The 15,029-nt window shown below is 40.6% G+C and overlaps 1 protein-coding gene and 1 long non-coding RNA gene across 5 annotated transcripts in view; one reads left to right on the top strand and one right to left on the bottom strand.

Annotated features, from left to right (window-relative positions):
• Nucleotides 1-15,029, bottom strand: part of sipa1l2a (signal-induced proliferation-associated 1like 2, genome duplicate a) — an 86,002-nt gene that overhangs the window by 14,823 nt on the left and 56,150 nt on the right. For 3 of the 4 annotated variants that reach the window (XM_086166470.1, XM_086166486.1, XM_086166478.1), the window contains exons 10-15: nucleotides 13,304-13,558; nucleotides 9,409-9,555; nucleotides 7,890-7,993; nucleotides 5,792-5,880; nucleotides 3,903-4,270; nucleotides 783-1,070 (exon numbers count right to left, since the gene is read on the bottom strand). In XM_086166470.1, coding sequence (XP_086022596.1) covers nucleotides 783-1,070; nucleotides 3,903-4,270; nucleotides 5,792-5,880; nucleotides 7,890-7,993; nucleotides 9,409-9,555; nucleotides 13,304-13,558 — 1,251 coding nt within the window. The remainder of the gene's footprint in view (nucleotides 1-782; nucleotides 1,071-3,902; nucleotides 4,271-5,791; nucleotides 5,881-7,889; nucleotides 7,994-9,408; nucleotides 9,556-13,303; nucleotides 13,559-15,029) is intronic. The other variant, XM_086166494.1, reaches the window with a different exon arrangement.
• LOC147236300 (uncharacterized) overlaps nucleotides 4,226-15,029 on the top strand; it is a 27,968-nt gene continuing 17,164 nt past the window's right edge. The window contains exons 1-2 of the long non-coding RNA XR_015107640.1: nucleotides 4,226-4,330; nucleotides 5,840-5,889. This is a non-coding gene — a long non-coding RNA (uncharacterized LOC147236300). The remainder of the gene's footprint in view (nucleotides 4,331-5,839; nucleotides 5,890-15,029) is intronic.

Below are 15,029 nucleotides of genomic sequence, written 5' to 3'. Positions count from 1 at the left end.
GTATCAGATTTCTCTGACTGAATGAAATTAGACGAGAGCTAAGGCAAGGGAAGAGAAAATCTCCTATTCTCTTCTTCGACATGCCCTGAACTCTCACCCAAACAGCGCTTCAAATTCACCTGCACGCACGCACACGCATACATACACATACACACACTCAAACATTGGAGGCTGTTTCCATTTTTTTTCTCAAGGACTTTCTGTCCTTTAAAGAACACCATTTCATTATCAGATATACATTCAGTCATCTCAGCTCATATAAACATTGTGTTACATCAATCTGTCTTTGACGCATTTCTAGAGTCTACTCTGTGGCATCCTCGGATTGTGTATTGTGGCAGTGGTGTTTTGGCTCCCCGCTTGGCTTTTAGCAAAGATGCTGATCTGGTAGATGCTCAGCTCGGCCTCAGTCTGGCAATCCACAGAGACTCGGCTTCATGGGAGTGATCAATAACCACATGTGACATGTGCCAAGTGTATTATGTCTGTGGCTTCATTGAGCTTATTTATTGTGTGGCTGTCAGCTTCAATCAGGGCCAGTTTATGCACAGAGTGGACTGATAGAAAGGGGAGCACTTTTGGGGGGCACTATTGGAATCTTGCTGAAGTGCGACAGTATTTGTGGTTCTATGCACTTTTTAGTGAGAGATAGAACAAGCGAAAGGAGTAAGCGTGAATAGAAAGTGAGTCAGCGCGAGCCTCTTTGAAGTTTTGAGATTCAAGATGATTTGCAGTGTTCTCGGACATACATGTTCTTCCATCTCATACGCATACCCACTCACCCACACTCTGAAATGTTCGGAGGTCCCTCAGTGCTGTGGGCATCACCATCATCATCCCCATCATCTACATCAGTCGTCTGCCCGCCCACTGGGAGTTTGCCGTCTGGCTGTGTGCGTGTCTGTCCACAGGCCTCTGAACTGGGACCTGGACCCGTGCCTGGTCCTGGCCCCGGCTCTGGACCAGTAACTGAGCTGCTGGTCTGGGGGATGGTGTACACCTTGGAGGAGTCAGCGGACATACAGTATCTGGCGCCACGTGCAAGTGGGCTGCCAGAGTGATGTGAACCACTGACCAGACAGCAGAAAATAAAACAGAATGTAACTCAAAAGGTGACAAAATGAATGGATTCAAAGCATTCAAAAACAAGAGAGCATGAACAAGTAAGCAACAAAATGATACTTGAAAGCTCAACTCTGATGATGGCAGACAGGATGACATCATTTCCACCATATACTATATTCAGGCTGGTACAAACCTGACCTACATTTTAGCATGACTCAACTCTACTCTGTAATGTGGTTATTCCTGTTGAACTTTATCCTTTTGATCTGTAGTCAAATATCAAGTGACAAAACAAATTAAAGGGTCAGTGCATTCAAATAAGGAAAGATATTTTCTAGTCTCACTGCCAAGAGTAACAAGCCGGTTTGTTTGTTGAGTTTTCTAGGCATCTGTTTTTTTTTGCTAATTTGTGTTGCTCAAAGCATGAAATGGCAGTCAAATATACAACCCAAACTGTGTTGTTTGTTTGTCAAGGAATGAGTGGCCTTATTTCATGACTCTTGAGAGTGAACGAACCCTTTAAGTTGTTAAGTAGCCTCTTTGTAGAGGGAAAAATGACAGAACTTCACTTAATTTCCATAGCTTTATGGATGCGAAAAAATTTCCGAGTGCTGCTGCTTTCTGTTTTATGAATATTGTTTGAGCATTGTGAAAAGGTGACTTTGGAACATTTGTACACCATGTACAGGCGCAGACTGACATTTAGTGTCTTTTAAATTGCAGAAACATAGTTTCGTTACTGCACCTCTTCTCTATGCTTTTGTTTACCTTGATTATAATTCTGCAACATACCTGGGAGTATCATTGTGATTCCCAAGATGTCAATGTGAAAGTGGAAACCTCGCTATTTATTGTTTGTTCCGCTTTAGGGTAGTTTTATATACTAATGTGTGTGTGGTTATAAATCTTTATCTAAATACAGCGATTTGTATTTGATGACAAAAAGCATGTGATGAATTTGTTATGCTTGTACTTTTGTAACATAAACATTCAAAATAATGCCCTTGCATGGTGCAAGGAGACTGCAATTACACAAAATAATGGATAAGCTAGAGATCTGAAGGAGATGAAATGGGATGCTGACTGAGCTTTTTGCATTGGCATTTTGAAAAACAAAAGGAAATGGAAGAAATGAAGAATTTGGTATATGCTTAAAGCAAAAAGCAGAAACTGGTTAACTTTTGGTCAGTGGAAACCCTTGTTAGACTTTTACCAATGTGTGGAAGATAGGTGAGCCGTCCTCCACGGAAACATTTGAAACACTTGTACAATTCCTTTGTTGAAGGTGCCTTTGGACTGATGTACCCTAATTGGGAAACCCAGGATAATTCTATGGGGCCTAAAATATATTGCATCTTTCGATGTAACAATCACAGAGAAAGCCAACCCACATCAGGATAATTCAAAATATTTGATATTTCACGAGCAAAAGTTCATGAGGGTAAACTATCTATGAGGCAATTAGAATGAATAATTTTCCACTGCCTCTGAAGAAAATTATTTGATATGTAATATTTAGACTTCACCATGCATTTGATTGATTCTGCAATTTTTTTAATTCATTTTGACACTCATTTCTTACCATTTTCAATACAATGCATTTTAGTGTACTTTGGCAAAAGATGTTCAAATGGCTGAAGATTTAGATCCCAGACTTTGGTCTTAACATTTGGTTTGCTGGTAAACTTTCAGCAAACACTTCAACTTGGCTTTCACTGGAGGGAGACTACACATACTGTTTACATATTCATGACCATCTGGGCCACACCCTGCAGAATGTGCTCCTGCTGCTTGACTGTTTGTTCAGATGACACTCTGGTGTCAAAAACCATTACATAAAAGGTGGGAAGCACCGGAGTGGTCAAGGTGATGGCATGGGCTGTTTCCAAATTTCTGAATGATGTCCTGGAGAGGACAGTTCTGACACCTCCCAAGCAGGTTAATGATTTGAGCAGATTGTGGTAACATGATCTTGTATAGCAGAAGCTAATGTGATATCTATTCTATTTCACAGAGACATACTGTGAGTGGCTGCAGGGCCAACCCTCCCTGACACCCTTTCTCTTTGCCAGATGGGCCCCAGTCTGCTGAGGACGACTTGGATCATCGTGCGATGCAGTCCAGCTGCCATTGCGGTTCTTGACAGTGGCCCCACCCACCAGCATCAACGCAGCTGGATGAGTCGGGGTGAGGGTCAGGAGAAAAGTGGCACGGCTAGGTGGAAAGATCGGCCCTTTTGGTGAGTTTTCGTGTGTGTGTTTAACTAAGGAGAGAACAGGCTGAATAGTGTAGCGGTGGTGGTATATGTGTGAATGTAACACAGTTGATTGTGCTGTGAGCCATATGCCGATGAACAAGGTGTGATTTTCCCCAGCGGGTAAATCAATATCCAGTCACGCTACGATTAAGCCACAACAGAACCGAGTAATTGCACATAGAGTATAAACAAAGAGAGCATCACTATTGGCATGTGTATGAATTGGTGACAAATTAAAGGGGTTGAGCCGTCAACGAAATAGTTTCATTACATTCTGACCTTGTTCTTCCAAGTTCCTGTACCCCCCCGAAGGACTGAATACAGTTTTTTCCACATTATTCACGTTCAGAATCTGACTATCATCACCCGTCAGTGGACTGAGAATTGATGAATGGATGATGAGTCTTGAAGATAATTTTTGGAAATTGAGGCAATGGAAATCGATAAAATGATACATTCACTTGCTGTTCGTTTGCACCGTTATTGCATTTTTAATGGAAAAAACTAAGACCTTTGAATTTAAACTCTCATTTAGGACAGATTTTGAGAAGAAAAACATGCAAAACGTTATTCATAATACCTTGAGTGGGATGAGATCTCGCTCAGGTCTCCAATGCTGCCCTCTGTCACATTACCAGCCATTATGGCCGAAGCGTAGCCCTGCGGCAAGTACAGTTTCCCATGATCCTCCTCTGATGCTTCATCTTCGTGGTGCTCTAATACCCAGGGATGCCCTTGCTCCCCCATCCGGCTCTGCAGCAATACCCGAGCCCCAGGAGCCAAGCAAGGATTAGTGTCAATGCCGCTGTCTGTTGACGCCCCTTTGATGTAAGTGAGGCCCAACATTTCTGGATCCAAGTCTCCAGAGCCGAAGTGCTTATCGTCACTGTTGCTGGAGGCGTTGCTTGAGAGAGTGTTGCTACTTGAGTGGCTTGAGTTCTTGTCCCCCTAGTAAACAGAGAGAGGGAGTGAGAAAGAGAGAGAGAGAGAGTCAATGTTGGAAATCAGGTAGGCACGAAAAACAGCTTATAACAATTCTTATTGGTTAACTGGCTGTTGACTGCTATCAAACATTCATCATGATGATTTTTAACAATGATAACAATGATTTTTGGCATGCTGGTTGTAGTACATGTGCTTTATGGGGAAATATGATTATTAAAGTGAGTAACCATGTTATACTTTTTGACATTTGGCATGAAAAATAAGACATGTTTTGGAAATTAGACTGTTTGTGGCAATATCTAAATATCTGACAATTCCCTACCTTTAAGACTCAATATTTAAAGTAATTTTTTTCGATACTTTCAAACTTGCCTACACTCGGTGTCATACATAAATATCTGACAATTCTGTACCTTTAAGACTCAATATTTTATGTAATTTTTTTCAGATACTTTCAAACTTGCCTACACTCAGTGTCATACATGAATATCTGACAATTCCCTACCTTTAAGACTCAATATTTAAAGTAATTTTTTTCAGATGCTTTCAAACTTGCCTACACTCAGTGTCATACATATTTAGATGAGCCAGTCTGGGTACATGTGGCAACAGTGAGCTCTGCTATGGCTGATGATATTCTAAGGCTAACTGACTAAATCAAAATGGAATTTGCCAAAGGTCACAAGCTCCATGACTTCACAGTTTAGAGAAGGTGTAGAATGTTGTAATGTCACTGATATAGAATTGGTACACCAGAGCTCGACAAGAAAAAAAAAAATCAGCTATGCTAGTTACGGCCAAAAATTCAGGAACAGCAAGGAAAAAAAAAATCCCACACTGCTTCAAATATTATGAAGTGAATTAGGACTTTAAACTCAAGTTGTTTTTAAGTTAGCTGCCTAAATAAGATCACATAAAAAAGTGACATGATTAGAAAAATACCAACTCTATTGTATTAAGGATGTGATGGGCCAAGAGAATAGTTAAAATTTTTATCCTCTAGCCTGGGTTAATGCACTGCTTGCTGAAAGCACTGAAAGATGTTAACAGAGTACGCCAGCCTTAAACCTCAAAGTAAAAAGGCAGAGAAGGAAGGCGGGACAGGATAAAGTAGAAGGAGGAGACAATAGAAATAGTGCAAAGTGTTTAATATATTCAACCTTCTAGGAAAATGTGTCCCAGAAAAGGGTTAGACATCCCGAAACGGTAATGCGATGAGATGCCTGAGAGCATGCAGATCAGGGAAAGTGAGAAGTGCAAAGAGTGTCTGCAGGGGACGACATGAGGTTGAACACCCCAATTGAGCTGTTGATTGCTGCAAAGCCCATAAACAAGGGCAATCTGACCTTACTCTAATTCAAATACTCATTTAAGGTGGAAACATGTGACAGTGCAGAGTTAGGCAGTAGGCAACAGGGATGAGTCAAAACACAAACAGAGGCACATTTAAAGACAGCAGTCTAAATCAACACATTTTAAGCTGAGGTCATGCCATCATGTCAAAAAAGATATTAAGATTTTTACCCTTGAAAGCTTGTTGGGTGAGTCCTTGCTTCCTTCTCTCTGCTTCAGAGGGTTCAAGATCTTGGTGGATGGGATGTGCCATTTGGCCTCTGTAGACGGTGAGGATTAAGTGTACAGTTTGAGAATGCACATATAATTATTCGATGTCTAGAATGCTTATCCTATTGGAGCCTATCCCAGGTAACATTGCGCCAGAGATATGATACCTTTCTGCTGTGAGCTGGGGAGCGCTTCACATTTAGAATTGAGGGAGAGCTGGGCAACATACCCATATAAAGAATAGCTACCTAAGTACAAAAAAAAATCTGATTGAGTATAATTCCAACATGCCAGCATGGTGGTGCAGTGATTGCATTTCTGCCTCACAGCATGAAGAACCCCGATTCAATTTCTGACAGGAGACCTTTCTGTGAACGTTTGCACGTTCTCCCCCGTGTCTGCGTGGGATTCCTCTGGGTTCTCCAGTTTCCTCCCACAATCAAAAATTGGGAAACTGCCCAGATGTGTGAATGAGAGAGTGAATGGCTGTTTGTCCCTGCGACTGACTGGTGACCAGTCCAGAGTGTACCCAGCCTGATGGCAGCTGGGATGGGCTCCAGCATTCCTGCATCTTCAGTGTTGGATAAGTGTAGACATGGATATATGGATGATCCAAACATGATGAGCAATTACTTCACTTCTGCACTTGCTGGCTACTTTCTTGTAGCAATTGGTTGCTAAATTCCAACTCACATGGTAATTTATTTCTTTTAGGACATCATTTATTTATTAGGTCATTTTATGGCAGTCTCTTGGACATTTTCAGGTACTAGTTTCCAGATCATCGATTTGCTCATGACATTTCAGAAAACATATTTAAGATATGATAAACTTTATTGATCTCCATAGGGGAAATTCCTTTGTCACAGCAGTGTAACAGTTATAATGTCAAAGATAAATATGAATATAAATATAAATAGAGAGACAGTTAGAAGACAGAAGATAGCAAGACATCCACAAAAAAAAAAAAAGACAGCAGGGAGAGCAACAACAGCAACAACATAAGATATAAGAATGGGCAACAGAATGGAAAAGCAAGGGTAAAAAATAAACAACCAGAGCTGGACAACAATATAAATAGAGTGAAAATAGCAATGACAAGAATAAAAATAAATAAACAAAAATAGGCAGGATGCATACGGGCTGAGACCAACAAGAATAAGAAAGACAGCACAGTTAGAGCATGACATGTCACTGGGTGAGCTAGTGAGGTTGTGGTAGCGGCCCAGATGCACCTCAGGCCGGTCAGTCATGTGCCGTCCAGACTGCTGTTATACAGTCTGATGGCCGTGGGCACAAAGAGGCATCTAAAGCATTCAGTTCTGCACCGGGGTGGGATGAACCATTGTTGTGCTCGTTGTGCTGGGGGTGGGAAGGATTGTCCAGGATAGCTCCCAATTTGTCCTTCAACCTCCCCACTACCACCAATTGAAGATGGGCCAGGTTAAGTCCCACCACCGAGCGGGTTTTCCTTACTATCTTGTTGAACCTGTTGACCTCAGCAGTCCTGGCACTGCCTCGCTAGCAAACTATAGCGAAGAAGGGCGTGCTGGCTACCAGACTGGTAGAAGGTCTCGAGGAGCCCGCTACAGACGGCAAACAACCTCAGTCTCCTCAGAATTTGATATGAGATGAGATGAGAACAACTTTATTCATCCCGAAGGAAATTGTTGTGCTAGAGTTTCAAGCAAAAACATAACAATAATAGATAATAGTAGGAAGGAGGGAGAATAAGAAATACAATAAAATATAAATTGTCACGGTTAAGGCTATCAAGTGTTTTAAGGTCTTAAGTACAAAGATTTGAAGATTCCCTGCGGCTGAGGGAGGAGGAATTAAAAAGTTTGATTAAAACTTGATTAAAAAATGGATTAAAGATCGAAAATATTTAATATATAAATTAAATCTCAAGCTTAAAAAAGGTCTTTATCGGGCTCCACCGCTGAAGTCCGTTAGGTTATGTGTAACACTGTTGATAATTAAGACATCCATGATACCATGTGATGTTTCTAAACATACCAATGCAGTTGGGTCCTGAACAGTTGGATGAAAGCCTCACCTGCTGACCTGGTCCGCTCCAGAGTGTGTTCTCTATCCCTGTGGATCTCTCCATCAGCCCCTTGCATGTCCCCTGTATGCTCATGGAGAATAGGGGAAGGACATCTGCAGGGGCAAACACGTGGGAATGGATTCATTGTGTGCTCGGGTGAGAAAGACCTCAAGAGTTTTATTTCCAGCGTAGTGTAAGAGCGTTGAAAGGTGAAGCACGGGCTCATTACGGTAAAAAAAGACTGCTGAAAGACTTACTGGGGATGCTCTCTTATAACACAGTTGCTCTATTGCGTTTGACATAAGAAAAGATGTGAGTTATCCCACGTGATTCTTAATTAAATCCTGTAGATCTAATAAAGGTTATGAGATGGAGTTCATAGATTTAACAAAGACTAACTGAAGATCAATTTAACAAGTCAGCATGTATTGTTCTGCATGGTAGCAGCTCTTTCAGGTCACAGTGTTCCCCGCGAGTTCAACGTTTTTTTTGAGGCCTCTGACAGAAAGGCAGCAGTGAGGGGGATAAGCCTCTTGTCACGGTCTGTATCCATTCACATTTACAGACAGACGCTGGTCTCTGATGGTCGCGGCTCATGTGCCAGACTCGGTCTGACAGATGTTACCCTGGCGTAGTCTCCAAGACATATTGCCCCAACGACCATTGTGTTGTTGAAAATAGCTCAAACGCAAAAGGTTGAAAAGATATGCATACTCATCTTTTCAATGAACAGGACGACTAATGGAATGGAATGGTGGGATGGTGAATACAATCTGTGTTTTTCGCTGTCTTTCTTCTTACCTCTTGCTGTGTCTACACTTTTCGTACCAATTATTTTTTTTCCCTTTTTGTCAAATTGACTTTTTTAATATTGCCAAATTGGCACCTCATTCACAGTAAGCGATAACATCTTAATGTGTTTTTAGAGCTTCTTTAGAACAGCCAAGATTGTAATTTCCCCGAGTAAGAAAACGCCATCCATGAAATATATATATATGTATATATAATATTGATGAGTGAAATTCCATAAATACCTTATATTAACAATACGTGGTTTGCTTGGATTTTCAACATTTCTAATCTATGGACTCTGCGGGCTCCATGTATACTTAAATTTCACAATAGGCCCATTTATATTTCAGTTAAGCTTCTCCTTTGATCGTAATGACTACAATAGGATTTACATCATTTAATGAATGAAAGGAGAGCAATATCATATCCATTTAGTGACAAATAGAAAATCATATTCCTTCATCTTGTCTCAATTTCTGGATGATGCCTTATGGTACAGAAGCTACATATTTATTATGTAGTTTAATCACATTGTTCTAAATGCAGGGACAACTGGCCAAGTACACTGGTGATTTGGTCATTTCAGAGGCAAAATTGCTGTCATTTGCAGAAATTGCAAGGTCTCGGAAATAGTGGCGGGCCTGAATGTAGCTGCATTCAATAGTGCAAGACCGCTTATTCCTGTAGGCGCTATTTAGTGGCTGTGTGGAAAAAAAAGGGAGGAGTTGTAACATACCCTTCATATCCGGGCTGTTGGGACCAGGTACTGCTCCCACAGGGTCCAGGATCGCTCGATGATGACTGGTTGCTGGGTGAACTTCGGTAGTGTGGGTCTCCTTTGTTACATGAAGTGATCTGGGGGTTCTCCAGGTCTTGCACTGTCCTGCAGACCACCAGCATGACGTAAATATTCATTACTTTGTCAGATCGTTGGCTAAGATGGAGATGCTCAATGTTATTCATGTCAGGGCAACATTCGATGATTACAGTCATTGCTAATTACTCAGGAAATATTTTCACAATTAAGGAACATTAATAAATAACAAATCATAAAAAGAAATGCACGCATGCACACGTGCACAAATGCGTGTGCGCGCACACACTCGCTCACACACGCACACACACTGCAATTCAGTTCCTAGCCCTGTTCTGTCTTGCCGACACAGTTAATAAGCTGGAAAATTAAACAATCTGGCATTTTTTTTGATGAATTACTGATTTTGTATTATTAATGACTGGTGAAAAGCAATCGTCGGGTTTAATCTCAATTAATTTTCAACTCATTAGGTAATTGATTTTACAACTACTCAATATTTATTAAAGCTGGATCTTCACACTTAATATCCTTCTTCCAAAAATGTCCTTGTCATAAGGTTATTATTAATAACACTCAGCAAGGTAATACAGTTCTAAGACAGGAAATCTGTAAGACAATGTTCGCTAATTTGAAAAACTCAAGTGTTCAATTGAACACAATTTAAATAAAAGAATAAAAGTCACTCATTGTAAATATACGCATTGTGGCAATATTACAACTGAAAACCAACTGTTATTTTTTCATGAAACTGATTTATTGAAACTATAAAATTAAGGATTTTAATGTAAATGATGGGGTCTTAGGAGCTGTAGATAGAGAGAGAGAGAGGCGGAGAGAGGGAGAGAGAGAAGAGTGAAGTTAAAACAGACCTTGGAATACTCATTCCCAATGTAATAATGCCATAACAGTTGCGATCAAGGGTCAGAACATCAACATCTTGACAACTGTTAAAAATGCTGTGGTCCTGTTGATTATCATTTAAAGATAGATAATAAAAACATATGTAACAATTCAGACTCCAGGGGCTTACATTCCAAAAATAAACAACGCTTATGTATTTTCATCGCTTCGCACTGTCCAGTCTATCAATATATCACTGCAGATCATAACCCTCTAAATATAAAAACTCTGGATATGAAAATATTACCGGTAAAATGTTGGTAATAGGAGTGGTGTCTTGATCTTCAAAAAATGAAAAAAGGAGCTTAGCAATGGCAATAAACCTCACCAAGTGATCCAGATGGCAAAGGCCTGTGTGTTGACAAAAGTACATTCTTAATTTAAAAGAGATTCTTTGAAATAATAATTGGAATTTGCACATCATCTGTTTGGAAAATGATTTGAAATAATTCACTGACTTTAATTAACTTTATTGCACTATCCTAGAATAAGTCCTGACATGACTCAATACCATTGATTTCATATTAAGCCTTTGTTTACTTTTTCCTGGATAGGAAAAGGCGTGCAGAACATAGTCTGGAGGGGAAAATAAACACTGGGACAGAGTTATGTGTACTGCCTGGAGGCCTTCCTTTCAAATAACACACCAAAGTAGGTTAGATGAGTTAGAGGAAATAAGAGCTCAATCATATAGGAAGGGGGGGCTTTCACATTTAGTCTCCACCTACATCCAGCTGCTTGTTCAATTCTTTTCACATCTGCTTCTTTTTTGGCTTATATTTTTATTCATATCAGTGCATGCGTTTGGATCTATAACAAGCGTACCTACTCCGATCAGCTGACAAATAGTGTGCTATAAAAATGTCTGCTCATAAAACATCATAAGAATATGAAGCCAAATAATAAGATTTATGTTGGTGTATTTCACAATAAGACTGCTTTGTCTGAGGGATTGTTTTAGGTAAAACTCTTCATGGGATACTTTCGAAAAGTCAGCACTTCATGTTGCTGCACACTTCACTTCACTTTGGCCAGATCACTACATTTCCTCTTTGGCTGAAATCACAGCGTCCTCTGTGGGGACACTATAATGTAAAACAGCAGCAGCTGCATTTCGATCTCTTCCACTTCCTTCCTTGACATACTGTTAAGTTCTGAGGGGATATCGCAGCTTTTCCCTCTGCGCTAGAATAACGTCTGAAGCTACCAAGATTAGTTGGTCCCTGCTGCTTGAAAACTAGATGTCATATTTTAGAATATGAAGTCTAGATTTATTTATATGTTGACCAGCTGTCATTTGATCAAAGGTATTTCATTGTAAAAAGGTTTTCTCTGCTTTATGCTTTATGTCTGTATTATGTAGAATCACACACACACACACAAAAAAAAAAAAAAACACGCAAGAGCCAAAACAACACATAGATTTCCATTAGAATTTCTATTTGTATAATTTGCATCTGCAGAATATTCTTTCCCTTCTCTTTCCTCCTCCTCAGTCAATAACTCCTTCATGCCCCTCCTTTACTCCCACTCCCTCTGGGGCTCCACATATCATGGTCTGGAGAAGTGCTCTCTCTTTGTCTCTACGGTAATTGGATGAGTTGAGATGAGCCGTGTCAGTGTCCCCATCACCTCCTCCTCAGCAGGGTGCGGGGAAAAAGAGGGAGCAATGGGTAGAAGGGATGCAGAGTAAGAGAAAGAAAGAATGACAGAATGGTGTGCTCCCACTGCCAGGGACACTGATTAGGTAGAGAGGGCAGCCATTATCCCAGTATAGTGAGCGTTTGCAACAACGGGGGGGAGGGTGGGGTCTTTGTGACACACCGGAAATATTATCATGATTCATTAGAATGAACAAATCACTGCTTTTCATGGTGCGATGATGTCCAAAAAAAAAGACGTGGTCTAGGACAGGAACAAAGTCTAAGTACAGCCTTATCATCTAAAGGGAGATGAAAGGGGAGCTGGTAATTAATTCTGCTAAATTGTTGCATTTATGCATATGCAAATAAGTGAACACATAGGCAGACCCTTAAAGAGATTCCTTTTTTTTCCAAAACGTAAAAGGCTGAGAGTTCAAAGATTCAATCTAACAGGATTGCATATTTGAGCAGGAGGACGTTTGATCAGGAGTACTCTTCAATCTTGCTTTCTTACGAACACTAAGCTCCTCTTCCAAAGAACACTCCTGTTTGTCTCCTTAATTTTTAACGTTCAGACCTTGTTCAGCCTCTCCTTCTCTCGCTCTCTCTACACAAACTCACACACAACTTTTTTGTTGCGACATTTGAATGTCTGAGCTTCCCTGTGAACATTGAGGTCAGCACAGGGTCTGCTTGCCTCTTCACATTTGCTCATTCATTTTTCTGTACTCATTCTGAAACCGATGTTTAGATGGATATCAAATCAGATATTTTGAAATCAATATTTGCAATTTAATCATTGCATTTGTTGGGAGAATAGACTTTACAGGGAAGTGGGACATCGAAAAACATTAGCATTTCCATATATTTTTAATGAAGAGGAGGGAGGAAGTGCCTTTAAAAAAAAAAGACCCACAATATATGAAAGTGGATGCTGTCCATCTATTTTTAAAACCAGGTAATGTAGAACTTAATGGTAATCTGCAAAGAACAACAGCCACAAAATGTGAGTGAAAAAAAAAACAAAAAAAAAAAAAACTGACAGGATATTCCCTGATAGTCCACACTAGAGCAATTTCTATGAAAATTGGCGGTCTTTTCATAGTCCTTTTGGTGGGTAATCCAACAGCTCTGACTCTCAGGTTCTGTTGTTATTTTCTCTATATATATTGATTTAGAGTTGTTTGTGGTCTTTATCCTCTAATGTGGAAAAAAAGAGGAAAGAAGTGAACAAGATAAAAGGCTGTGGAGACCAGAGCCACAAACCATACCTGGACCCATCTGGCAACTTCCGATCAAAGGATGTGCTTCGTGGGATGGCTGCCTGGTGCTGCTGGAGGATCTGCTGGCACTGCAGGCGATCGGGGCCCTGTGTGGGCGATCCTCGGGATAACGCTGGTCCAGCTGTAGCAGGCACCCGATGCCAGGTGGTATTTCTCCTGAAGGGTGTCTTGTACTCGCATGGTGTCCCCTCGCTGTCGACTTTGTACTCCACCATGGGTATGCGATAGAGCTCAGAGCACCCCCTAAAGAGGAGAGGTAGGGGGCGGAGGTCAGTCACAGAATTGCAAAAGAATCATACCTTTATTCACTCTCTGGCATCATCTGTTGAAGTATTTCCCTAATATTTCCTGGCAGTGTAAATTGCTGTATGTTTGATATAAAAATCTGTAAATCACATCGCTTTGTAAAGTCTTTCGTATATCGTATTAGCAAGCAATTGCTCATCAGCTGACTTGCCAAACTAAACCACCATAAATGGTATCCTGTGTAAAATATGAGGAGAGGGGACGGATGTTTCTTTTTGATACCATGACAATGTCAAAACACACTGACAACTTCAGAACTAGACATCTAGATATAGTATGTCCATGTGCAGACACACAAATGCCTGCTCTATGTGAACACATAAATAGCATGCATATACACATACTTACAAAACTAAAATTCTCAGGGTCAAGGCTTTTCCTCTCAATCTCATCCCATTACTGCCTATAGCAGTGAAAATCTCATGGTCGGAGGAATGTCTGTAAGGCAACATTAATTTCTGAAGCTCAATGTGTATGATTGAATGGTTGTGATGTGTCAGGGTTCAACAGCTAAGTTGCTCTTCAAGCTTTCAAAAACAACTCAAGTATGACCATAATGATTACACTTGCCCCCTCCATTTTCTATAATCCTCTGGTTGGTGGAATTTTATGTATACTTAGCTGTGGTCATACATGTACAAACAGTGGGTCTTAAGGTGGGTGTGTTGATTACCAAGACTGTGGTGGAGGGGGCAACTAATCCCTCTCAGACAGACTCTTTCATCAAACTGGGCCATGGGTGGATGGGCTGTTTATAGATGGCATCTCACTGGAGATGTGGGTCTGCTATAAGATCATCTTTCACTAAGTCCTCCCCTTTGCGACACATCTCACCCATCTGGTCAATGTCAACATCAAACCGCCTCCTCTATGATGAGAGCCCGTCAATGGCACATACTACATTCAGCCCGCTGACACTATTTATTTATTGAATGTGTCTGGCATGCATCGTTGGTTTGCTATATGGGACGATGAAATTACAGAATTAAAGAGATGAGGGTTGTTAAACACAAGATTTGTTGATCTTGTTGAACAAAATACCCCGCAAACTATAATGTAACTACCTGCTGCATCTGCTCAATCTAACATATGTCTTATCTAACTGAATGTATACTTTATATATTCTTTTGTTCTACGGTTTGGGTTTTTGTAAGGAGGAAGGGCAGCAAATACATATTATATTGCAGTGCCTCAAGCCAAGTGATCAATATTTTTTTAATAGGGCTCACTCATTACCTTCATTAACTTTGTGCCCACGTGTGTGTGCGTGTGTGTGTGTGTGGTGATATTGGGTTGCCCCACACGATTAACCCCTGAATAAGATAAATCTAGCTAAAAGCTTCTCAACAAGAGGGGTCTCACTTGCTATCTCTTGCTCTACTTTTTAAACCAGAGTGACCAGGATTTG

The sequence above is a fragment of the Fistularia commersonii genome, chromosome 2, assembly GCF_037954325.1.
Source record: "Fistularia commersonii isolate RoL2024-O1a breed Wild chromosome 2, RoL_Fcom_v1.0, whole genome shotgun sequence".
NCBI lineage: Eukaryota > Metazoa > Chordata > Actinopteri > Syngnathiformes > Fistulariidae > Fistularia > Fistularia commersonii.
Note: the sequence above shows the minus strand (reverse complement) of the source record. Positions and strands in the feature narration are given on the sequence as shown.